The sequence below is a fragment of the Accipiter gentilis genome, chromosome 23 (assembly GCF_929443795.1).
Source record: "Accipiter gentilis chromosome 23, bAccGen1.1, whole genome shotgun sequence".
NCBI classification, from domain to species: Eukaryota; Metazoa; Chordata; class Aves; order Accipitriformes; family Accipitridae; genus Astur; species Astur gentilis.
The window spans coordinates 16,194,421-16,221,438 of record NC_064902.1 but is presented as its reverse complement, the minus strand read 5'-3'; the positions used below and the strand labels follow the sequence as shown (position 1 = coordinate 16,221,438).

Sequence of the window (27,018 nt, the reverse complement as noted above, 5' to 3'; positions counted from 1 at the left end):
TTCCTGGCGACGCGCAGCCCCGGAACGACGGACCGCCGCCCGGCTGCCCTCCCATCAGACCTTCCCCGCGTCCAGGGCTCTCTCATTTCCCACTAGGAAACGACAGAGAAATGCTCTTCCTCTCCCCCGCTCTCTCCCAGCCGCCTGGCTTGGGCTTTCCTCACTCGGCTCGGCGCAGCCCAAGCCCCCGGGCAGGCTCCGCAAAGCCCGGGAGCGGAGCGGAGCGCAGCCGCGCCCAGCTGTGGGGGCAGCGCGCAGGGTTAGATCGCGCTTAACAAAGCTGCAAGGCATGGGGTTCGCTTAAGCAAATTATCCTCCGGAAGCTTTTATTGAGCAACAGTTAGAGCACCGTGAACGAAGCTATTGGGAACACATACAAACTAACTGGGTAAAGAAACGCAAGTCTGGAAACCAAAATTACGTTTCCCGACACCGCTGGGAGGCAGGTACTAATTTGCTGCGGCTTCAAGCTATGTAATTAGTCAAGGAGACTGTAATTTACCTACAGGACGGCAAAATTTTCCTTTTATTAATTTGCAATATATTTGTAAAATAATCTTACGGCAGCTGGTTCTGCTTGAATCTGTTTCAAAAGTGTGATGTAAATACCGTCTCACACTATTTTGTTGCCTATTAGGGCTTTCTGGTAGGTGATACGACTGAGAGTAAGGAGAAAGAACACCACACATTTATTTTTAAGATCATCATCACTAGTGATAAAACTTATGGGAAGAAGTGAGCATACTTCCTATCCGTATGCGTTAAAAACAAACGTATGCAAAGTAACTCGAATGAAAAAGATACAACTGGAAGGCTACGAACACGGTGCATTTTCAAGAGCTGTTTCAGCTGTGTTTAAAAGGAGTAGCAAGTTCCCAAATTAAATCACCCTATTTATGGCAAAGACAAAGAGCTTCACACAGCAGGATGCACTAAAGAGCTGGGTTTTTTCCCCACCTGTCTCCTTCGCAAGAGTTCAAGTATTTCTATCCCTATCTTGCTAGTAACCATGTATCTGAAGTAATTTAGCACACAGTTATTATGAAACAATAGAAAGAGTGCAAATAATCGATCTGGGATTCATTACATTTGGATTTTTCAGCAGTAAACTTCCGCGATTCTAATCTTCACTCAGCAGATTAATATTTCAGAACAATGTCAGAGGAAAACTGAGGTAAAAAACCACCATACCTAAGCAAAGTATTTATCACTGGCGTACTCGCTGTCCACACACTTGGCTACAGCAAGCACCAATTTACATCCAACTTGTACATGCAATATAACACTGAAATCCAAGAGGCCGTGACTACAGGATCAAAGCTTTATTTCAAATGTAACATATTCTATTCATGGATTATAATCCTTGAGCAAACAGAATATTACAGTAATGAAGACCTTAGCATTACAAATATGTTAAAACAGCTTGCATTTGGGGTGATATTTAAGGTCAAGTTGTATCTGAACACAATTATTAAAATATTATGAAAATTACCATTATGGCATAAATAATGTTTTCTTTCAGATGTAACCTCTAAAAGTACATTCCATTTCAAATTTGGTTTTCTTATTTTTCAGTACCAACAAGCTCAAACTGAGCATCTACATCACTGACCTGCTCTATATGAATGAAAAAGACAGAAATGAAGAACTATATGCTCAGCCTAAAATCTAGCTCCCAACTTCTATTGAAAACATGACCCTGAACAAATACAGTCAAGAGGATACGATAGTAAGTGTCAAATAACGTGTCTAAACCATCTTATTACTTTGTATTTACCCTCAAATGAAATTAATAGGCTCGAGAAAGATTCTGCGGAGTAAGAAATTTCTTATCCTAGGGAACACTAACATGCCTTCTGCTACTGCCCCCACAGCCAGAATAACTGAGAAAGTAAAAAACTCGGGAATGCGACGGTAGAGGTGACAAGATGGATGAACAGGCTGTGCTCCTGGGTTAGTACTGTGGTTACTCATCTGTGCATAAACCTAAAAAAGGATGATTAATTATTTCTTCTTGCAAGACACTCAAAGATCAATTTACAAACAGGCAAAACCTTTGGTTTTCCTTACCGCTCTTCTCTCAATTGCCTTCCCCCACCCACCAGAAAAGGACAAGAGGCAACAGGCTCTTAGGACCATTGCAGTTTATGTATACATAAATTTTAGCACAAAAGGGTGAGGAGCAAGTCAAGAATGCAGACTAATGGGCTGTCTTCTGAGGGGGGGTGGGGGGGGAAATTATCCAAGATGGGTAGGAAATTACATAAGATATATATATAATGTAATAGATATAAAATAAATATTTTATATTTATATATAGATATGAAAGCTTGGGATAAGATGGGGTATAACTACATAGAATCAATATATTTGAAGTAACAGCCTTGACTTAGTAAAGAATACCCATTCAAGATCTCGTTTAAAGCAGATCTTAAACCGTATCTGTACCAATTAGTTTTGGGGATTTTTAAAATTTTCTTTTAAACACACTTCAGTTTAGCTAACATTTGCTTTCTCAAATTTGTACCTATAGATAGGCAAGTGGCAAGCCAGGAGACGCCATATAATATGTTCCCTGCCACTGCTTGTCCCAAGGTCTGTGCCAAATCAGGAAACACTCGCTCCTGTGCCCTGCTGCGTGCCTGCCTGCCCCTACTGCTGTGCTGTTTCAGTCTCATATGCAAGTGCATTTATTCATATCAGACCACAGGCCAACATGAAGGCCCTTGTCTCTGAGAGCAGTCATCTATACATATTCCTGCTTTAAATGTTTCTCTTCGTTTTTTCCTTTTCTGGACATGCTCCTATATAGTTTTCCATGCCCTAGTTGTCCTATTGCTTCTAAACCTATGCTGCAGGAAAAAAAAAAAAAGTAATTTCCTTCTTTGAAAAGAAGATAATTTAATTTTAATCTCTTTGCCCAGTAACAACAACAAAATAATCAGAAACAAAGTATCTGAGCAGTTAACTGCAGCACAAAAAGTACACTAACACTGCTTGCAGGTGCCTTTCACAGCACTACTACAAAATCCTCACCCATCCAGCTGCCATGCCCTCATAGTCCACACACTTCACTTTCTTTCCATGGGAAATCAAAAGGGACAAGGAGATAGTGAGCATCTGCATTGTGTCCCAGTGTTTAGGCGGAGTCCAAAGAGATAAAGACCCAGATTATTCACACGTATAAAGTACTTAGGGGCCCAGATTTTAGTTTAAGTGATTTCCCTTTGGATGCAAAGACCAGGATGAATCCTAGTCTTTGTTAGCAACTAACTGCTCACCCGTCCCTTCATTCTGGACATCATGTGTAATAGCTTTTCCCTTCTTGTCTGCTCAACTGGTTCCAATTATTTGCTTTTTAAATGTGAGCTCTACAATTCTAAGATCCATACACATTCCCGCTAAATGAGATTGAGAACCACATTGTGATCTTACAGAAGAAAATATTACCAAGTTGTCTTTGTGACAGAACACTGAGTAGGTATAAAATTGCAATGGTCTCTATGCCAGTTTTTTTTTTTTTTAAGCTCTTTGCTTGTAAGATGAAAGCCTAATTTGATATTTTTGTAGTTATATAACAGTTCTAATATTTTGTGACATTTTGTATTGTGACACTATAGATGAAATTGTCATCGGACTGACACCCTTTACTGTTTATTCCTTAATTACAACTGTTAACAACACTGCAGAGAAGCGTGCTAATCTGCCATCACATATTATGAAAACAACGTTATTGTTACAAACACCAACACCCACTCAACAGGATATTTCTAAGATGGCAGTTTCTGTAAAAACTTATCAGTTTAATGGACACTTCAATAGGAAAAGTTTTAAATGAACTCTTAATATTTCCATTGAAAACATACAACAATTTTATACCGCAGCTTAGGTTTTGAGTTTGTGTCAGTGATTCCTCATGCTACATAGAGATATACATTTTTTTAAATACTAGGCGTATCTCTATGTAGCATGGAGATGCATAGATCAGTTCACTAGTAGCCTAGCAAAATTTGTAATAATTACATTTTCGTATCCTCAAACACTGGCAGAGGTAAAATTTTCTTCTCCTACTCTCAGGATGGGGGTGGAAGTATGTTGTTGCATATGAGATTAAATTTTAACAATACATTGACTCAAGTCCAGGTTCTTAATTTAAAAAATATTTTTTTTTTCCTAAGCTTCCTTTGCTTAGGAAGGATTAAATTTCTGCAGGGCAAGTCACACACCTGGAAGGATCTTCCACTGAACTGATATTTCAAAAAGCACTGCACTAGAGCAGTGAAATTTTCATACCAAGTTAGCCCACTGTACAAACAAAAATCACTGATACTTCACCTCTGTAGGAGGAAGCTGAGGAGCTGTTCAATGGCTGAAAATGAAAACATTATCTCAACTTCTATATATGCTTGGTTCTCAGACAGTCACTGCCAGCTACCTTTCAGTTTGCTGCTTTCAAACTTTTAATGCCTAAGCAAAAGTTCTCACTTGTAGATTACGTTAACAGAAAGAAAATACCATTAAGAGCAGCCTAGAAGTAGCGAAAAACCCTAGAGATTTGTTTACTTTTTCTTGTCTTTACCCACCCCTTCAACAGGAAATATAAAGTAGGCAGCAGGAGGCTGGGAAAAGAAGCAGTGGTTACTGGAGTGAGGTGTAGAAGCAGTGAAAGTGGCAATGACAAAACTCAAGGAAAATAAGATGCAGAAATTCAAGGTGTTCCTTCTACAACTGCTCTCATGACAGTTTTCAGACAGATTCCTGGTGCTAAACCAAGGCTACTCTGTCTGATACAACCAACCTGCCTTTCCTATTCACAGTAAATTCCTCCTTTCTCCCTCATCCACAGAGGCATACAGCACAGATGACTGCAGTGATAATGCATGAATCTGTCTTTACTTATCACACTTATATGTAGACGCAGAGGATTAAAAATAACCTAAAACTCTTCTCATACTGAAAAAGCCTTTGTGGGTTTCTATACACTGGTGTTTCTCACTTTTGATCCTAAAAGCCCCTTTGAGGATTGCTTCTCTAATATAGAATAAAGAGTTGTATGCAATGCAACAATGGAAGCAAATTATCCAATACAGTTCATTTACATTGAAATTTAATGGCATGATATTCTGTTGCCTGATCTGGATGATCTTGTCTGCTTAAGCCATAAATTACAAAACAAAATCAAACTACAGTGTTTATTTTTGTGAATCTTCTTCTGGGTACTTTATGTTCTGTTTTGTAGTTTTCATTTTCTTAAAACCAATAGGAACTTCTGCTCTTCCTAAAAGAAACTGCTCCCACTTGGGAAGAGATTCTTTTATTGATGCCCAATAGAGAGTCTGAGAAAGATATAAGAAAAAAATCAACTTAATTTCAAAATCTGTGTCAGCCCCTTTAAAAACAATATAAATATGCAATGCACTGTTAAATATTGCCTTAGGAGTGAAGCAATTCAGAAAAGAACAACGTACTTACACATGAAATTTCAAATCTCTTGTATGATACAAAATACCAGCCTGGAAAGATTTCATTCTGCAGCATGAACTGTGAAGTGACTGAATGTGCCCTCTTGTGGTAAGCAACAGATTAGTTTAGAGCCTCACAGTACCTTTAATAAAATATTTTCCGTGATAATAAACTTTTCCAAAAGCAGCTTCTATATTTAAGTATGTACATTAGTGGAATTTCATTTTGAAGTGGAAAAAAAATGTTTAAAGTTATAAACAAAAAGTGCTATGTAAATTGGTTACTCTAGAAAAGTTTGCAGTAATGTAGTTCAAAATATTTGAGTAAAATTTTAGACACGATAAATCACTGATGACATAATTGGCTCCAGCATTTGGATCACAAATAAAAAAAGAAGAAAAAAGCTGTATACTTACCCTGTGGTCTAGGAAGACCACTGTGGATTACCTAACCCTTTCTCTGCATTACCCTGTGCGTCTGAGTAATAAATTTAACTTCTTTAATCTGTGGAATGGACATACCATTCATCATCTTTGTGTTGGTATCCTAAGGATGACTTTGTTGTTTGTAGAAATTTGAAGAAAATGTTAAGTGTCATGTATCCTTTTTTTCCACAAAATAATGTGATCAAAGAGCTGTATTAAGGCAACATGTTAATCCATCTACCAATGTAAGTATTTTCAGACATTGATGTTCATTCGAAAAAAAGTAATTTTGTAGTAGAAAACATTTATGGTACACATGTATCGAGCCTTTCTTTCTTTACTTGTTTAAGTATATAATGTAGAAGAAGCATACCACAAACCTGAACATCTCCCTGCAGAGTATTAGATTCCTGGCTAATCATTTTGATCCTTACATGTAACTCAGATATAACTATGGCTCTTGCAGATTTACAAAAATATTTTCTTCAACAGATTTACTCAAAGAATCTTTTTTGACAAGCATATGTGCTGTCACACAAAACTACTCCGACTTAGCAAGCTGGGGATCCATTATAGCCATAACTTTCAAAGTATATTAATACAGACACATATATGGCTGAGTGAAATATGCTCAGAAGTGTTTTGGAACAAAGCACGCACAAGAATTTTGTACCACGAAAGAAAGTTTTCTTTTTCACTATTTATAGCACTCTTCTCTAGAATTATAAAAAAAGGCTGAAATAGGATCTTCTCCTTCAAATAGTAACTCTCTTCTCTCTAAAATTCAACCACTGCTGCAGAGTGTAGACATCTCTGCAGCCCTAAGCAATTGTTCTCAATTGTCCAATTTGTGCGGACTTTGGTCTATGTATTGCCAGCAGCTTAACACCTAACACAGGACAGAGGGAGAAGCAGTGCAAAACTGATCCAAACAACTCTAGCGGTGCCTTGAAAGTCCTCGAGGAGTCTAAAACTACTTCTGAACACAGTCAAAATAGGTTCAATATTAGTAGCTTGGCATCTTTCTTCACATCATTCAAGATGTACAGGTATCTAGGAAAAAATGTACCCTTTTGCCTAAAAATTTCTAAAAAAAAAAAATAAAAAAAATAAATCACTGAATGGGCATGCTTGTTGTGCACCCTGCAACAGTGATAAGAGTAGGCTATTTACAAATGCAATGACAGACAAAAACTTTTAACAGTAACCAGAATAAGAAGTGATGCTTCTCATTTACGTTATAGCCTAAGCATTACAACACTTGTCCAGCAGGTGTGAAACTAATGTACAATACACCTCTCTTCACAGGCTGACAGTGCTAAAATCTATACCTTTCCCCTCCTTTGACAGCACCGTAGAGCACCAACTAGTGCGGGACACTCCATGCTACTATGCCTGTGGAAACTAAGCCACCATACAACAAAGAACGCAGAAACCACTGGTGCAAGAAACACAGGTGGGAACCTGACTCGGTGGCCTTGTGGTTAAGATGTTTAGTTTGCAGCAGGGAGAACTGTGCTCCAATTCCTGTTCCCAGGACTGTTTTTGCCCTTATCATTCATTCATCGCTGCATAATACTGATAAAACACTCTTGAGACTAGGGAACCGAACTTGTTACGTTCTATCAGGATAATATTTAGGTCTCATAGTAACTTGCTGTTCAAAATTTTTAAATAATGTTTTAGGGACTACAGGTGGAAAAGTAAAAATGGAGTGTTCCTGCTGTTGCAGTACTTTTCATAAGATCCCGTACAACCATAGAATAACTCTGAGAAGTGAAAATTTCTCTGTTCATGCTGATAAACTGCTGACCCTGAAATGTAAAGATGGCAATCTGTGGCAAACTGAAAATGGGATGACCATATAAAACAAACTAAATAGGTCTGACATAATAAACACAGTAATCTTCTCATATTCACAATATTCATTTTTATATTTGACTTCATTTTTAAATAGAAGTTTGCATAGATCTGAAAGCTGCTAAATATTTCCACCAGAATGCTTCAGAATCTAGGGACCTTGCCCCAGAATTTAGGTTCAGCTTGCTACACAGTACACAGGCCTTTGGCTATACCAGTCACTGGATTTTAAAATCAATTATTTTCACTTTAAGAACATGCTTCAGGGGGAAAAAAAGCAAAATATTTGGTAAACAGCAAATGAAAAGACAGAGTTTGAGGACTTACTTCTAACTTAACAGTATCGGGATGTGGAAGTAAATACACTCTTTCTTGCAGCTTTTTTTCTGCTGCTTCTATGTCCTAAAACACAGGCAAAGTATATTTTAAAAACAAACACTGGCAATTTTAAAAGGAAAATGCACACTCACATAAAGACATTTAAATTAACTAAATAAACCCATTACAGCTAAAGAGCATTCAAATAATAACACTGAAGTTCAAATCTTTCTGTTTAGTCATTCTGAAATCCAACTTGTAAGACTAACATCCTACAGTTTCTAAATATGTTTGCTGTACCTTTTTGATAGAAGAATAGATTTCATGACCACACAAGACTGTTGTTGTAAAACACCGTTATTCTTCCCAAACACTAGGGTAAGTTACAGATAAATTCTGTTCTATAAAACTTAAGAAAATAGAAGGGAACAGAATGGTTTTCTATGTGCTGCATGAAGACTGAAGTATGGATTCTAGCTACTGTAACTGTAAAGTAACTAGGCAAATTATGTGCAAGATCTTTACTCCTCAAGACAAAGATGACTTGCTAATATGCATGCATAACATGTGCACAAAAATGTAGAGCTGCAGCAAGCTGTTCACCAGACAAACTTGGATGACAATGCACCTCACATAGCTTTCTTACAAAAAAATCAGTATTTGGGTTTCTGCTTGTCCAGTGGATGTGTGCTGGATTCATAAAGGCCTAAATATTTTTTTTTTAAAAAAGAAACAACCAAAAAACAACAGCAACAAACAAATCAAAACATCCCCCCAAAGTAACCGCCCTCCCCCTTTAAAGTTCTGACCCATTCTTGTGGGCTTAGTTCCATACCCAAACATTGAAGAGATTGAGTGGTGGGCAGATGAAGAGAGACAGAAAGGGACGTGGGAGTGGGGTGTGAAGAAGCCAAAGCTGAACAGAGTGGAGGGGGAAAGAAAGTATAGCAGATGGCAGAGTTGGGAGCAGAGAGCGGGTGTGAAGAGTACAACAGAAAAACTAAATGAGAGAGGAAATTCCCCAAAGGGACTTCCCAAATATTCACCACCACTGCCGCTGAAAAGAAGAGTAAGATTCTGGAGGAGCATATCCACAAGAGAGACCAAACATGATTACTCGTATTGAATAATAGCCAATCTGAATACATCAATAAGTAAACAGTGCTCGACTCAAGTTTCGTTTGAAAAATATGACTCAAATTCAGTAGAGTATGATTAATAAAAGCAAAAAAACAGCCTTACTGTTAGTTGAAGTTCAACTTAGTGATACAGATACACTTAGTTCATTCAATTTACAGTGTTGATCTTATTTTATTCATTAACTCCTTTTACAGCATGACTGTATTCTCTTGTACATAACTACAAACCTAATCCAAGCAGAACTGTTCTCCCTTTTGTACAGCAAAATGCATACCCATGTAGAAAGCTAAAGGATGTCTGAGAAAGAGCAAACTAAGTCTCAGATTTATCCAAATCCTCAGAAGTAGCATGTGGCTGCCTCTTTTCAGGTGAGAAAAGATTAACATGGGATAAACATAAAGGAGGAATATGAGCAAAGATGGAAGCCACTTGAAATCACAATGTCAAAATAACAGAGGACAACACAGACTTAAGTAACCTAAGGAAGGAATGTCTCTGTTGCATGTACTTAGACAGATACACCAAATGCATCTCCTATCAGTATGGCTCAGACCAAGTCTGGAGAAGTTGTCGCCATACTGAAAGAAGGATCCCTCAGTAATGTTCACTTCGTATTCTTCCACAGGATTTTCCTCCTTTCCGATTCCTTCTTCCTAATTCCTGTGGAAATTTTCACAGGAAGGAAGAGTATCAGTCAAGATCATTATTTCTTTATATAACCAGCTAAGTCATTGGAATGTTTATGGTGATAGGAAATGAGTGTCTTTCAGGCAAGAAAGGAGACAGCAGTTGTGCATATATGTTTAGTAGAGAAGGTCACTTTGGCATAGCCTAGATATTGGATGTGTCTTTTTGTTGCTCACCCTAGTTTGTATGTTGTGCAGTCTATTGTCATTCAGAATACTGATTTAATGACAGACAGTGAAAGAAATTTTTGCTGGAAGGTGTAGTATGCTTTAGAAAATAACCGGAACTACCAAAAGATTAGATGGCACTTCTTGTGTGTCTATACAACTGGTAAGCTTTGTATGAAAAAGAAATCCCTGTCATCAATATAAAAATAAATACATCAGCAGTGTAAACGTCTTCGGAAAAAAAAAAAGCAAATCTAGTATGCCACAGTACTGAAAAAAGAGAGCATCTTGCAATGCTTCCCCTAAAACCACAAGGACTGGAACAAAAACAATTCAAGACCCTTCCCCAGAGGTAAAATGGAGTGCGTGACACATGCATCACTTTTAGGGGACCAAATTCAGCTGTCACTTATATTGATATCAGTCTGGCATAATCCCACTTAAATAATTCTAGAATTACATGCCTGTGAAGGAAAGGAAATTTAGTCTAAATTACCTTCCCAACACTAATTACTATACAGCATATTCTTTTATTTCCTATTTCATGTTATAAGCTGTTGCACAGTAATATAAATTTCTAATAACAAGAAATATTACTGACAAATGTCATAAATTAGATTATAAATGCTAGTCTAGTTTCTGCTTTTATTATGACAATGTTATATAAGTACCAAATTGTACAGATTTCCTTAATCTGCAGTCTCCCTCTAAAGACATCAAGGAAAATACTCTGATAATTATGCTAAAATGCTGAACAAGTGTTTATAATGTTAAAATTTCAATTTAAAAAAATGTTTATTTCCTTGCTTCCTACTGATTAGAAAACAAATTAATTTTGAAATGCTTTTCTGTGCATAAATATCAACTAGCACAGAGAAAGAAAAATGTCTTTTGCTATGATCACATGCTGAAAACAACTGATTTTGCTTACATGCAGAAAACCAGAAATGCAAATAAAAAAATAACACTTCATCATGTCCATGTATTTTTGAGTAGGCCAAATCAACAACTCTCCACATGGTAACTGTGAAATGTACAGTGCCTGGTATCAGGAACAATATTCTGAAGCTGGCACATTAATCAGTCTTGTTTTCAAGCTTCTCATATATTATTCTGCATAGATTTTTTTTTTCCCCTGTTTTCTTCTGTTATCAGAAGCATCTGCAGGAGTGCATGCCTGTTAAAACTAGTATAAAATTAATAGATTTAAACTGATTTATGCTACTTTATCCTGCAACAGAATTTGTTTTGATACATATGTTTTTGCTTTTTTTCCGTACAAACACCAACATTTTTGACACTTGAAAGGAACAATTTTGAGGATGTGACAGAAGATGGCAAATATCTGTTTAACTGCAAAAATATTTACACTCTGTATATGTCTGAGCTATTGTTAACATTTCCAATACAACAAGCTTTCAGCATGCAGAAATATATTCTGCATTTATTATGTTTGCCTGTATATATAAGATGAGACTGCATTTATAAAATACAAATAATTTATAAAAAACTATATTTATGAAATAAAAATCTATTATAAAATATATATCGAAAATGGGAGTCATAATGGCTGAAATTACTCAATCAATGGAGTATAAACTACGGAAAAAATAAACAAACCATCCACTTCTCCCCAGCCTCCCACTGAAGCATGTGAACTTATCTATACCCCATACAGAGGGATTTGATTGCCCCAGCCCAGAATATACCAGTTTACCAGAGTCCAAGTTGAAAAATCTTCCTTGTCACAGAACAGTTAAGAAGGCATCCCTGATTAACTGTTCTGCCTTGTCTGCCAGTCCCTAAATACAACTTCCATTTAAATACAAAGAGGGCCTGCAACAGAATTTTACCCACCTGAAATGTGAACATTTTAAATCTTAACCAGGCTCTGCATGAAGAAACAAAAAATTTTTGGTGATGCTAATTAATCTTGTAATTTTCTAGAGTAAAACTTACTGTTTCAATAAACACAATATAGGCAACATGGACCCTTAATAAGTAAGGGTTTAAAGAAAATGCACAAGAGGTACAGTTTTCTGCTGTTTCCTGAATGACAGACAAACATTTTTCAAATGCATGCTCGTGTCAGTGGTCAAGTGCAATCTCTTCAAACTCAGATGCCTAAGCTACGGGTTCCAGAAGAGGTTTTAGCATTCCAGTCCCTGCCATCAAACCTAGATCTTTTTAGTTGCCCATTCTCAAATGTCTGCTGAATTTACCTAGGAAACACAAATCTTACCTAAATATGACAACGGCTATGTAGAACAGCTATTAACATTATTAACAGCACCACCACTAGGAAGAGCCAGATAGACTTGCAAGTAAGATTCCTGAAGTCATTCTACATCTCTTTAAAGAAAAACATTAAAGTGAGAACTTTTTCCACAACTTCACACAACCACAGCGGGAGAATAGTTCCTACCCTGGGCTAAAAGCATTACAGGCTGGTCAGCCCCTATTTCCAAACATACCTCCGTATCTTGAATCAAAGTGTAGAGGTGCTGTGAGTCTTGTCAGACTCTTAAGTTCTCTTAGGCAGACATGTAATACCATGTGTTGCATCTCTACATGTACTTTAAAAAAAAAAAAAAAGAAAAAAAAAAAGATAGTAGCAGCTGCCACCACGAGGCTCATATAAGAAGGGCATGGGAAACAGGTAGTGATGCCATCAGATAATAAAGACTTGTCATTTAATACTTTTGGTCAAGTTCCAGAAGAGGGAACCGTATATAGGAGAATTCAAATGATAACTATAGAGCAAACACTTTTTTAATTCTCTAAGCTACATAACCATGACATTTCAATGCGGTTCCTGGTAGTTGCAGAAACTTACATTTAAAAGTGCTGCATTCCTTTTATGAGCTGCATCAGCTGCTTGAGTTTGCCATGTCTTTTTAGTCTTTTTGTCTCCTAGATAAGTCTCCATCTGCTGTAGCAGCTCTGATCTCTGAGACAGTCTACAAAGGAAAACATTTTGCTAAGTGGGTAGAACATTTTGCTCAGGAGCTAGAAAATAACCTTTTTACCTTACCCAGTTTTCTCAAAACTATGGGGCTAATTAAGCCGGCTGTAGGGTGGGTGTGCTGGGGGAGGGAAAAGGTACAGGCAGACACCACCTGCTGTGCTTGTATGAAGCTATAACATTGCAACCAGCAGTCCTCATAAGCTAAGGTGCTTAGAAGCACTGCATCTCCCAGAACAGGAAAGACAGGGTGGGTTGCGGTGACTTGATCAGTGCTACTCTTGCTCATTGGCAAGTACTAGTTGTTACAAGAAAAGCAGATTTTTCTGAATCATTACTGTATTTGCTTCACAATCTGAGTTTACAGGGGAACAAAGAAGTAGTTCTATAATTGAGGCGTAGAGTGAGCGAATCCAATTACCTTCCCCAAACAGGAATTTAACGGTGACAATGGTTAACAATGGAGATCTTAAACCAGGACCACCATTGGAAGTGAAAAACCTCATCAACCTAAATACCCTCAGCGGCAAGCGAATTCCAATAGTTCATGAAGGAAGAGTGCCACCTCCTGGAACACCAACCCCTTGTTGAAATACCACTTGTGCTCTGTACAGAGCTCAGATTCACTGTTCACAGGATGGTCATGTGCAGTGAGGGAGGTCTCGCAAGACCACAACACAAATTGCCGTGAGGCAGGCCAAAGCACCGAAACAATTACTTACATCTCTTCATGTCTTCTAGCAAGGTGAACTTCCTGAGCCAAATAGGATGACATTTTCAGTTGTTTGCCCCAGTTTCATCACTCTACAAAAGGAAAACCAAGTGAAATTAAAGTCTTCCAAAGACATACATGAACATACACTTTTCAGTATTAAACAATTCCATGTTAAAAAATTGCACACATGGTATTTAGATACCAGCTATCTATGCAAAACCTGCTGCAAGACATTGTTACATTGTGCTTTGAACACATACACACTACTAATGTTCACAGTATGTTTTGGGAAAATCTTACTATATTCTAATCATTCACAAGAACTAAAATTTGACTTTCAGATTTAGCATTAAGTTTTCTCAAGTTTCAGCTGCTTACAACCACACACGCAAACTACATGCTTGAATAATTTGTGTATTACTGTTCACATTAGTGACTTCTGGCTTTTGTCATGTTACTCTGAACACAAAGTTGTACTTGTAAACATCATTTATAACTACCTCTCACAGATACAGTGCCCTGTTCACAGCCATCTACGTTTAAGTACAGGCATGATTAAACTAAGCAACTTAAGCTACTAAACCAGTTTAATTTCTGAGTGCTTGAAAAATTAAGTGAAAATTTCTTGAGCTCAGCTCTCCAGTACTGTAACACAGTACATGATGGAATACACAGCTTAAATTGTTTACTTCTTACCATTTTTTTTTTTTTTTGAGATATGAAGGAAATCAGCTACCCACTGCTTGCAAATCAAGATCTTACAGCACTTTTCAGAGGGCTGGAAGTGTTTTACAGTCTAATATTTTTCCCCTCAGAGGTGACTGCACTGTTGTCACATTAAGTAAAATTAAACAAAAGAACCTATTACATGTTCACTGTGTTGAAAGGTGGGAGAACGAAAAGATCTCATCAACATCAGGATAGGCCTGCTGTCTCTCAAGAGATTCACACGTAACTGAAGCAAGTCATTTACATGTGCACCCTTAACTTCAGCAGAGCCCATTTTCTAGGGACGCATGTTTCCCCACGCTCTGAAAAACACTTCCACACAACTGGGCTACTGCTAACGCATCCCCTTCGTTTAATAAGGAGCACGTCCCCTCTGCGCTCTTTCCCTCAGCCACAGAACTTCATGCTTTCTGCGAGGAGACCTCTGCTCACCAGGCAACGGGAGAAACTGAGGCACGGGGAGCGCAGCCGCCCGCACCTCTTTTCTTTAGGGGACCTAGCTGACAAACAGCGGCAATAAAGCAGCACCCAGTGCGAGCACCCTCCGCCCGCAGCACCGCGGGGCAAGCGCTCCACACGCGGCCTCCCTGGGCGCCTGCCAAGGCGTGAGGCGAGCCGGGCCGGGCCGGGCCGGGCCGGCTGCAGGCAGGGCCCCCCCCCCAGCAGCCCCACGCTCACCCCCGTCTGGTCAGAAGCCCCTCAGGGAGGCACCGAGGGGCGGCAGGAGGCAGCGGGGGCGGGCGCTGCCCCCTCAGGCCGGCACCCCTCGAAAAGGCGGGAGCGGACGGCCGGCGGCGCGCGCGAAGGGGCACCCAGGAGCCGCCCTTAGCTCTACCATTGGGAACCGGGGGGGGGGGGGAGGAATCCACGAGCCGGCCGGAATGTACCATTCTGTAGGAATGAGGGAGGAGAAGGCAGGAAACAAAGTAAATAAGTACGGAGACCTAGTTTACCTTTAGCCTCGCCGGCTTCGAAAAGGAAAGCAACCACCCACCGTGGTCTCCGCGACGCCTTTACCTCCCCCCCCCCCGCCCCCGGTTCCATGGAGACGGCCGTAAAGGTGGAGCCTAGCTGCAGGCGCTGATTGGCCCCGTCGCGCCTCGGTAGGCGGAATCAGGCGAGGTCGAGATCCGCCTTTGCCACTGCGATTGGATGAGCCAGAGCCCAATCATTGCCGGCGGGCGGGCCGCGGCGGGAGGGCGGTCTCGCGCGGTGACCGTTACGCCTGAGGGGCGGTGGCGGGGTGGCCCGTCAGCGTTTCAGGCACTGTCCGCCGTGAAACCCATCGCCTGAGCCAGCCCCTTCCCCTACGCACAGGCACGGCAGACTTGGCAATAGTTTGGACAAACTTTTTAGGCTTTGCAGCCCAAATGACACCGAGGAAGAATGAACCCGCTCCGAGTGAGGTTGAGGTGTTGCGGAGGGTTAGCATTGCCTGTTGTCGCTCCTTCCAGAGACAGCTCGCCCCCATGCCTTCGTGTTCTCTAGTGAGATGGACTTACATTTGAAGCCAGTCGTTACGTTCCTGCACAAAGCACAGCATTCCGTTTTTGGCACGGGAAGTGCGCCGTGAACGCCAGCCAGGTTCTTTCTCCACATGCATTTACCAAACCCTGTGGTGTGATCTTGCCCTCTGAAAAATAGAGAGCTGAACTTCTTCCAGGCCTCAAAGCTGAGGAGTTACTGAGGCTGACTTTTGTCCTTTATAGTCAAACTTTCATCAAAATGTACTTTTAAAAATGCACAATCCACTTTTTTTGTGAATGTTTTGTCCTTCGCAGAAGACATAAACCAAACAATTCTAAACCAAATACAGCTGAAAGTTCATTTTTCTTATTTTTTTTTCATTGTTGCCTGATAGATTCATGCACGTTTACAGCTGCAGGTGATTTCTAAAAACTGTTCTGAAAGAGCTTGTCTTCCTTGTTTTCTTTCTAAACATTCTCTGATCCTAGTGTTGAAGGTGTCTCATCATGAGCCTTTCTTACTGCTGATCAGAAGTTACTTCTTGTGATTCTTCAGCTGTTTTCTAATTTTTTTTTCCATTCTCTGATTTTATATTTCTGCAACAAACTCATATTAATTCTTCTCATGACATATAATTAATTAAAAGTGCTTTAATAGACTTGTCAACTTACCCCACTTATTGCAGCAGTCAGGATAAATAGTACTTAAAATCTTATTTTTAATTTTTTTTACCATTTTGATTTAAAGACAAGACTTTCCAATAAATGATACAGAGAAATAGGAGTCTGTCCTCATTTCTAATGGTGTGAAAAGCTAATGGTTATGGTCTCACTAAATTTAACAGAAAGCCTAAGTGTTTTGCATATTCTACTTTGAGCTACACCAGTTCTCTGTAATGGCGGTGATCTTTCTTTCTCGTAGCATTTAATGAATTTCAGAAAGAACAGAGACAAATTGAAGTTTGGTTTACATAAACCATTATAGATGCCATTTGCGGAGAGAATGCAAAGAGCATTTTAGTTAAGCTACAGATACTATCCATTGTTCAGTGTTGCGGAAACAGAGACAGGATGGAAACCATAATTTCTTAATGACTGCTTTATGTGACAGTGGATGAAACACTCTGTAAGTTCATAGCTAATGAGCTATAAACTCTGCATTTAGTTTTCCAGTATTAATGTTCTTTTTTCATTAGAAGAGCAACCTAACCTAGATCAGTTTCAAATTTGTCAAGAATATAAGCTTTAAACTTATTAAAAAAAAAAAGAGACAACCGCTAGTAACAGCCAGAAATCCCCAATGGCAGCATGTTCTGAATAGGTGATTCCTTGTGTCCGTGAAGTGCCCACCATGAAGTCAGTGAGGGTTATTGCAGAAACAGGGTTTTATAGATAGGAGTCACTTACATGGGGAGAGGCATTCTCTTGCATATCTTAATGCACTGGCACCTAATTGTAGCGTGCTCTGTTGTTATATGAATGTCGTTGTGTGGTCCCCCCATCCTGGTTTCCTGGTTATACTGTGCATCTTTCTTACAGAAAAAAACCCAAACATTTAATAGCTTTTATAAAAAGCCTTTTCCCCCCCAGATACTATGTCTTCATTAGATACTTCTATCTTTATGTGAATTTACTGTTCGGTCACTGGTATAAAAATTTGAAAAACCAGATACCTGCAAGTGAGACCCTGAGATCTGTATTTACTACCCAGTTGTGCTAAGATGAGTGAGCGTACACTTCAACACCAGAGCAGTCTCTCTGTTGCTTGGTCACAGTCTGCAGTAGAAGTGTTATGCATGAGATTGTGTACTTAATGAGTGCCTAAATATGGATTAAGGACTTACTGTGAGCACTGAAACACGGGCATTGTGACCCTAGGTTTTTCTTAACCCCGCAATTTGATTTTACTCTGAAAATTTAGAAGAGGGGTTTCTGAGCGAAACTGGTGCATTGTAACACTAGGTGGCACTTAAACACAGCTAACAAAGGCTTCCATATCTTGCAACACACCAAAACAGTCAAACACATTCTGTTCTAACATGCAGTTAATTATATCCTCAAAATGATGTCTTGGATTGATATTACTAAACAAACATGTATAAAATGTAATTACAGACAAGTGAAATAAATACTGTAGGCTTATAATTGCAAGATATGTTTTTTGCTTGTAATATGCTACACACCTGTGCGTAGTTTATGTAGCTAGTATTTTATTTTGTCATTTTTACTAACATTTAGAATGGCACGATTTAGCTTTATGTGCTTTTATTTACTGGTACCAATTTTTGCCATATGTCAGTTTTTAAAAATGGAATGGTTTTATGTATCGGGATTTTAAAACAGGAGTATTTCAAAGGGAAAACAAAAAGAAAAGATTTTTTTTTATACGAAACCACTTCAAAACTTTTTTTAAAAACTGCATATATTTTAGTGTTTTTTTCTAATTGCTTTTCTTTCCTCTTCTTTCTTTACTTACCTTTTGGAGGTACACCTCTACTGCTATAGTAGCTTAATACCCACCTGGAGCTCCAAAGTCTATCTGTTCATAAACATTTCTTAAGTGATACCATTGGTAAAACATACCAGGCCTATGGGACAGTCTAAGAGACATGAAATCCCATCAGAGCAGCTTGTGGCCATCACCTCAGCTTCTGGCAGTTTTTCCTATCAGCTGCAGAAGCGGTCAGCAACATTTCAGTCAACTGCACAAGCCCTGTGCAAAGCTGCTTTAAGTTACAGGCAAGCTAAAAAGGCAAAGGCATGCAGGGAAATGTCCTCCCAGCACAGGAGCAAGCTAATAAAGCATCAAACCTAGAAAGTGCAAAAATGGACTTCTAGCTCCTCTTTACCCTCACATTCCAATATGCAGGGAGTTGCTCTTGACCTTGCTGTTGGCAGGTCCCATACTATTCTCTGTTCAGGGTTACAAATAGCTGGCTTCTCTGTGGTAGTAAGATTAGAGCCAAGATGAAGCTCCTAAGTGGTAGGACAACCCAACAACACGTTCCTGCATTCGCATTTTGTTATTGGGCAGCTAAAGGTGTGTATTCAGTGCGGGAAAGACTGGTACGCCTGTGGAGATGACGCTTTGTTGAAAGAAAATTGCCAATGCGTTACTGTATGCTTAGACAAACTAATGTGAACAGTCTGTGCGTGCTTGTTGGAATTGCCCCCAGACATCAGGAGACCTGTTTCAGGTGAACCAGAACCCAAACAACAGACCAGGATAGGCTGAGCACCCATCAGCCAGGGCAAAAATAGTTGTCCAAACTAGAGACAGTTGGGTCAAGCTCAGAACCAGAGTTGGAAGACCTGTGGGAAGAGGAAGAACTGACAGCTGTGAGCATGAGGGCACAGAGGTGGTGGAACTCCAACCGGTTTGTGTGCCTGTGAAAGTGCAGTATAAAACCGTGGATCAGGCCAGGCCAAACTCTGTCCAACGTCAAAGAAAAAAAATAATGGTTGTGGTAGAAGGACATAAGGAAGAGAATATTTTCTTTATGCTTCAAGTAGAGATAAAAACGTGATAAATAGGACAAAGCTAAGAAAATCAGTATTCAGCTGCCAATTATTTGATTTTTATTTTTCTTTTCTTTTTTGAGAAAGATCCTTTCAGGTTCTGGAGCAGTCTTTTTCCAGGTAGTAGTAGATATAGCTGTGAAATATAAACTAGCCTAGACAATACTTGAGACAGTTTACTGATACGCCCATTCAGTATCATCAAGGGGATACATGCCCTAACAGGTGCTTTCCATCAGTAGATTCTATGGCATAGCTACTTCTTTTTGAAGATTTCAAGAAAACAGTTTGGCCCTTGAGTAGTAACATTAAGCCTTTTTTTTTTAAAAAAAAAAATAAATATCTACAGGCCTCAACTGACTTTAACAGAAGTACAGGTAGTAGAATGTTTTACAAGTAATTATAAAAACTATTTAAGGTAATTAGCTTGAATCTAATTGCTTCTCAGCATGTTAGGATAGTAAATTACAGTTTTATTTCAAACAACTCCTGTTGTCTGTTTTCCCTAAACTGAACACAGGAAACCCAATAAAAACAAACGCTTGGAGAACCACCATTCTCAGTTCCTGTTTGAAGTATGTCAAACGGGGGTGCTTAGCTTTGATCATAGAAGCAGCACTTCACTTACCCAGGTAGTCTACATCTTTCTTCCTTTGCGCACTGAGAACGTACTCCTCCTGAGAGCAACAAGAGGATGCACGTGAACAAGAGGGACAGAAATACACCTTTTGACTCTTAAGTGAGATAGTCACATCAAATGATTTATACATGAGAAGGCTGATTCTCCTCGGCTCCCTCCCTAATCACTGCAGAGAGATAAGCTCTCCTTGACAGTGATGTAGGGCATGAGGCTTAGCATTTGGAGTTGCTCTGAAGGACCAGAGGTATCTTTCACTATGGGCTATATAGGGAGCTTTGAGAAACTGGCTTCCTCAGATTAGTACCTATAATTATGTACCTGATCACTGTCTGATCATCCGCTTCAAAACCAACCACAGCTTATGTCTATCACACCCTAGTGGAGGTTCACTGGAGTTCCTCAAGACTGATCTTGCCTGCCACGCAGACAGAAAGCCTGTCAGCTTTGGCTTGATTTGAGATTCCTGTTTGAAACCACAGCAAGTTTACTGAGGAACAAGTCAGTGCTTGCTAATGTTCATGTGAATCCAATCACATGCAGGTACCGTTGGTTATTTAAACAACTTTCCCACACTGCTTTGAACAGACTGGACTATTTAACTTTGTGTCCGCTCTTGCTCTGGGATGATGATAGACACCATCTTCAGTTTTAGTCTGTTTGCACTGGGTATACAAGTCAGCCTATAACTTTTATCCACTGTAACTAAGCAATGCTATTGCCATCTGGTCTTACATTAAAATTGTCTTATTCTGTAATGATGATACATCTACAGAAGCAAAAAGTACTTTGAATTTTAATATATGCATTTATGTGACTGTCAAGATGCCTGATATTAATAGCTTGACTTTTACTGTAAGCAGAGGTAGAAGAAATAACACCACCTTCACAGTTCTGGCACAGTTTCCTTATGAGCTGAATTCTCAGACCATAGTTTCTGTCTCTGGTTTTTGCCATACAAACCTGAGCAGGAGTGTTCTACTTTTTATTTCAGTTTAGATTTTGAATGCTTTTATGAGTTTTTTTCAATCCCTGAGAGAAATTACAGAGGCAACAATGCTTCACTTATTGCTTAACACCAACATTTATTGACAATAAAAATAACTGAACTCGCACAAGAAGCCAGTTTCTGCTAGGCCCTTTGACTAGATTGTTGTTACGAAGGTTGAGCTTTTCATTTTTTACAAAAAATCCACTCTTTTTAAAGAACGGTCAGTCAATCTTTTTAGAAAGATTTAATAAATGACTTTCCCCCCCTTACCAAATTTAGTCTTTTGTTGAATTGTTTCAGTTCCTATTAAAGCTTCACAAAAATGTACCTTCTATTATATTTCTTCTAATAGGTTTCTCAGCCTTATAACTATAATAAATTTGTCAGTCTAGCTTCACTGAACACTGGACTTGAAAATCCTACCACAACAGATTATAAATATAACCATTTCTAAACCCTTTCAAGAAGTTTTACCCTTTCTTTCAACACATTTTATGTACTCAGCAATTCAGTGAAAATAACCTTTCAGAGTCATTCTTTAAACTCTCTTTCTTGGTGATAGCACAGTCGAGTCATTTGATCAGTCAGTCAGAAAACCCGAGTTCTGTTCCCATCTCTGCCAGGGTGGATTCATAGTCTGAACCAACCCGCTTAAAGCCAATGTTTTCTTAAGTGTTCATTCAGAGGAAATGACCAACTTGACCCATATAGGGCCTGATTTTCAGAGTAGCTGAGTGCTCAGAACTACAATTTAAATAATTTTGAGCGGTGCCCTTTAGCACTGCTAAATAAAAAAAAAAGTCTAATGGCATCTTGTTAGGTAACCAGAAATGAAGACCCTCAGAAGTAGCTTTTATAGCAGATTTTAAAAGATATCTCTTTTTTTGCCTAATCTCTTTCCTCTATTTTGCTTCTATGAAATTTGGTTGTTAGTTTGGGGATATTTTTTTTAGGAGAGAAGTTACATTTTTTAGAAACACAAAACACTGTTTTGATAAACAATTCTCTTCAGGATGTGTTTTAAAGTTTGAATGAATGAATGTAAACAAAATGTAACAAACCCTTTAGAACATTAATAACCATACTAAAAGCAGAGAAGCAAGCAGCATGATCGCATAAATCTAAGAAAAGCAAACAGAATCTAAATATCTCAAGCTCTGTGTCATAAAATGAATCAACTTTTCTTTATAACACTATGTAAAGAATAAATAGCAATGCACCATATTTGCTTTGTATGGATGAATGGGAAGCAGAGAGAGGCAAGGATTATCTAAGTAATATAAAAGTGTAATTAATGAATACTTCCAAGGGACACAAGTAATCTGCACTAATCCCAAATCACAGCACATATAGTCTATCCTTCAATTTAAACCCCTTTCTCAGGTTTACCCATAATCAGCAAGTGGAGGAAAAGATGGACTACCTCACCCCTCTTCTTTTGAGAGAATTGTTCAGCTGAGCTCCTTGTAAGCCTGCTATGGGTCATTCTGCTCATTTGACCAGTTGCGATGGTTATGGTTTGAAAAAAATGAAAAGGTATAGAAACAGCTTTTAGGATGATCAAGATAGTGGAGCGAGCTTGTTTTGTGAGAAGAGATTGGATTGTTTGGCTTTTTTATCAAAACAAAAGCAGGAAGAGTATCTGTTTTCTACTAATACATGAATAGTGTTAACATCAGAGAAAAAAAGCTTTTTAAGCAACAAGATAGAGCTAGCAGAAGGACAAATGGATGTAATGAATAAACCTTCTCTTGAACAGAGAAGTTTGAGGAAATTGCTTATGCATCAGACAAGCGAACTTCTAAGACAGCCTTCTAGACAGAATAGAGGGGGAGGGAGAGCAAGAAATGGCTTTATTTTAACACAGACCTTCATCAGTTTGTGGCTGGGAGTCTGAGACATGGCTTTCTGCATGACCTTCAGAGGGAAGTCTGACTTGCAGAGCCTTTCCAATGGCAAATCTTTTGTAGCAGCCATGTTCTGCTGAGCGGTGCTGGTGACATTCCAGAATCACACCACCAGCATCAATATTGTAATCAGCTGCTAGTCGTCTTTGAGAGAAAACTTGGAAATTAAAGCTCCAAGTCACCTGCTGCTCTATGCCTCTGGCTATGAATAGTGTTGCAGAGGGAAAATAGGCAATAAACCATGTAATGCAGAACTTCTGCAGTCTGCTTGGCTTTGCCTGCCAAGCCAGCCTTCTTGCAGTTGACACCAATACTATGTAGGTGTAGAGAGTATTGCCACATCATTCAGGCATTGGAAGGAGAATGTTTTTAACAAGATACCTCTGTGTTGTGAAGATCTTTCTGTCTGCGTAGGCTTCCTAATGTAAACTTCTATTTGCTGTGATCTCACTACGAGCTTTATATTACAAAGTCCTACATGACATTATTTGTAGTTGGCTGTTTGTCTGAATCTATTTCATAGCCTAAGGCACAGAAAGGCAGGTGAATTTAAATTTTAGCTTTCAAGTTGCTTTTCAAATGCTGTCAGTTTAAAATATTAAAACAACAGCAAGTTCTAACAACATTCTCAGATTTTCTTGCCCAATTGACCATCTTTGCCTTTACTGAACAGGGCTCTATTTGTGATCTGAGTTATGGACAGCACTATAGAGTCCAGGCTTTAAAATAACTGGGTAAAAATGTCAGTGCTGCCATTGACGTGAAAAGGGTCAACGCTTGGTTTTCTGTCATTTATGTTTCAGCTTAGCAATAACGTAGTAAAGGAGATTTTCTTTGGAAAGATGAAGCAGTAAGTTCAGTAAGAAATATGAGAAGATAAATACATTCCAAGGAATGAGAAGATTACTTTCCTTAGGGGGTATCATTTATTTTCTTCATTAAACCATATCACAGAAGTATATCAGTTGATGGTTAGCTCTTCAGTTTCTGAAAACTGACATGACTGGCAAAAGCTGTAGGGTTGCAGCAGTTTATATCAGTTTTATAAAGAGCATGTTTTTCTAATTAAATGAGGCTTATGCGGTCATAGAGGTGTGTGTGTGTATGTAGCTGTGCACACATGCATGTACACATCTTTCACGTCTCTTTTTTCAACAATTTTTAAAGTTGACCAATCGCAGCCAAATTCAACACCAAGGTCACTAGTCCCAAAGACACTGCAATTCTAAAAGTTTTGTGAAAGTAGATGGCTATTCAGAGAAAAAGAAGGGCTATAAGGAGAGCTTACCACTTGCTAGATGTCAGAGGGTCCATGTAGAATTTTTTCCTACCAACTCAAATCCATAGGAAACCAGGCTCCTTGGTTCTGTTATTCATAGAGCTGCTTATCTACTTACAGGTTTTCTGTATTTAAAGCAAGTGAAATGAAACCAGTTTATATTAGCAATCAAGCGATCTGTTGCTAAAATATGGACTGCTGTATAAATCAAGCCATTAGTGAGATGCCCTAAAGTTCCTCTCTGGAAATGGGTCTCTGTAATTGGCTAATCTCTCAAAATAATTTGTGATACCTTTTTACAAATTGTGCCAACTGGAATAATCAAACAGGGCTGATTAAAATTATGCTTCCCCAGTTCTGTTTGAAAAATGTAGTTCATAACTTTTATATACTTTGAATTGTCTTTGACGGTTATAGACTCTGAGAAGGTACTGTTGTCTCCACACTAGAAGACGCATAGCCAAGTGAAGAAATGGTTATTAGTCTCTGTTCATGTATGAGAGACTGTGGGTGTTATGTGTAGGAAAGATCATGAAAGCATGGCCTAAATCCCACACAGCATGCTGAAGGTAGCAAGGTACATCACCACAAGGTGCTGAAGGTACCTTCCAAAAAAGTAATCTCTGGCAGTAAAGGATCATTTTCAATGTAATCTGAATATTATTGATCGAACACTTTTGGACACTAGGGGAGTAATTTCTGGGGCACATCTCCCATTATAGATATAGCATAGAATTAGGAGTAACATCCGTTTAAAATCAGAGACCAGATGAAGAAAAGAAACTACGGGTATTCATTCTGAAAGGGAACTGAGTATTTTTTAAAAAATAAAGAGCCAGTTATCTTAGGGCAGTAAAGTTGGAATTATACAAGTCAGGAACTATTTAGGCACCGAGTCTTTTTAGAGATGCACTATGAGAGTGAACCAAAGTGAATCACTAAAGAGACATTTTAAAGGACTTCAGCTCTACTCCATTGCTTTTGGTTCTTCTGCTAACTGCTTTTTTCCATGTGCCTTCAGTCTTAGCCAGTAGGGTGGCAGGACTGGAGAAGAGCACGCATACCAAACCAGATACCCATGCCAATACCCACTACCTGTGCTGACCAGAAGCTGCAGCTGATGATCCACTTTGTCATTCCACACCATCTCACACTAGTGTCTATGTGTGTGATAAAAGCAACTTACTGCTCTTGATCTTCATCCTTTTTTTGTGCTCTGCATAATACCCAAACCAAGGGAAACCTTAAAAGCTAGCAGCCACCAATACAATATATAGCAGGATGTGCTTGGGACCACAACTAGAACAGCCTCTGGCCAGGCAGTCCCTGTTCTTCCGTGGGAGTCTGCAGAGCTGCGTGTGTGACCCCAGGCTTGTGGCAGCTCTCACCGTGCGCTTGAACCAGCAGCTATGGCAGAAATTGCTCCTCTCAGCTAAGAGAGCATTAATTGCTGGTGTTTCAAATAGAGCAGAAAGGAAATATCCATCTAAGGCTGGACTCTCCACCTTGTTGTGAACCCCCACCCTGTTCTCCCAAGCTGAGGTGCTTTTACCGCAGAACCTAAGTGCTCCTGTCTCAGCCCGATAAGTAACCCTGTGTAAGGAATTATCTTCTAATGAACCATGTGTTTGCAAATTCCACACAAGTTCTGAGAAAAAAGGAGGGGTTCTTTTCCCCTATAGTTTATTAAGAGTTTTTGTTTGTTTGTTTGGCCGCATTGCATATGCTTGCAAGACTATGAGGAAATACAACCCTTGGAAGGTTGGGAAGTTATGATAATGTATGCCTGCCTTCTCATCATCTTCCTGGTGTTGTCTGTGTTTAGATTTCATTCACTTGCTTATAGAAAAGCAATTGGATTAGTTTTAGAAGATGAGTCAGCAAGATATGGGGGTGAGGAGGAAGAGAGACAATGAAAGATCTCACAGCCACAAGATTGAGATTTACAATAAAAGTGGCTTGGGAAAATTATTTGTTTACTTTGAGTAAAATTTTTACAAGGCAGTTAGGTTACTAGCTACTTTCTAGGCCAAAAAACATGTCTGAAAATCAGATTAATCTCAATGGAAACACTAAGTTAGAAATGGCATCATTCTTTTTAAACTGTCAAAATGTTCTACAAAGCCCCATTTGTAGTTATGGAAAAATAAGGCACGCATCATAGAAGTGCTTTAGAAAGAACCATCCTTTTGCCGTCAGGGTGCAGGATTCAGATCTGTTTGCCACACCACCACTGATGTTCCAGGCAGATCTTCCCAACATAACACAGGCAGAAAAATCTGTATTACTGAGAGTGTAGGAATATTCATACTGTATCCTGTTTCTAAGAAGGGACAATACAGGATATCCAGGGAAAGTGATAAAGAACAACAGACATTAATTCTTACCAGGCTCTGACAGTCTGTAGACTAGGCACATCCTGAAACAGAGATCGTATCCACATCTTCGTGTTTAGTCCTCAGTTTAAACTCCTTTGTGTAAATGTCTGAGGATAAGGTAAAGAGCACCATACATAAATAAAGAGCAAACTTGTCTCTTTATTATGCATCCACACACTGGTACTGATGATGCACATGGGTCCACAGCTAAGGTCCCAGGATACTACTACAACAGAATAATTACTATTCATCATAAATATCTTTGTCAGAAGACTGAAATAGATGTTCCTAAAATTACTCAGGAAAATATGCAGTAATGCTGGAAAGCCAAGAGATTTAGTGATAAGGTGACAGTAAAATCTTGGCTCTGCT

At 39.1% G+C, this 27,018-nt stretch overlaps 1 protein-coding gene across 3 annotated transcripts; it reads right to left on the bottom strand.

Annotated features, from left to right (window-relative positions):
* Positions 1-1,307: 1,307 nt before the first annotated feature.
* C23H3orf14 (chromosome 23 C3orf14 homolog) lies at positions 1,308-15,501 on the bottom strand. Of its 3 annotated transcripts, none has more exons than XM_049826732.1 (5): positions 15,423-15,501; positions 13,748-13,829; positions 12,897-13,020; positions 8,076-8,150; positions 1,308-5,336 (listed from the first exon to the last, which is right to left on the bottom strand). In XM_049826732.1, exons 2-5 carry the CDS (start codon positions 13,798-13,800, stop codon positions 5,193-5,195), a joined length of 396 nt encoding a protein of 131 aa, XP_049682689.1. In that variant the 5' UTR covers positions 13,801-13,829; positions 15,423-15,501; the 3' UTR covers positions 1,308-5,192. The 3 variants fall into 3 exon arrangements, with proteins under 3 accessions (XP_049682689.1, XP_049682690.1, XP_049682691.1); XM_049826733.1 differs by lacking the exon at positions 15,423-15,501 and adding an exon at positions 15,148-15,254; XM_049826734.1 differs by lacking the exon at positions 15,423-15,501 and adding an exon at positions 14,902-15,024.
* Between the last annotated feature and the right edge of the window lie 11,517 nt (positions 15,502-27,018).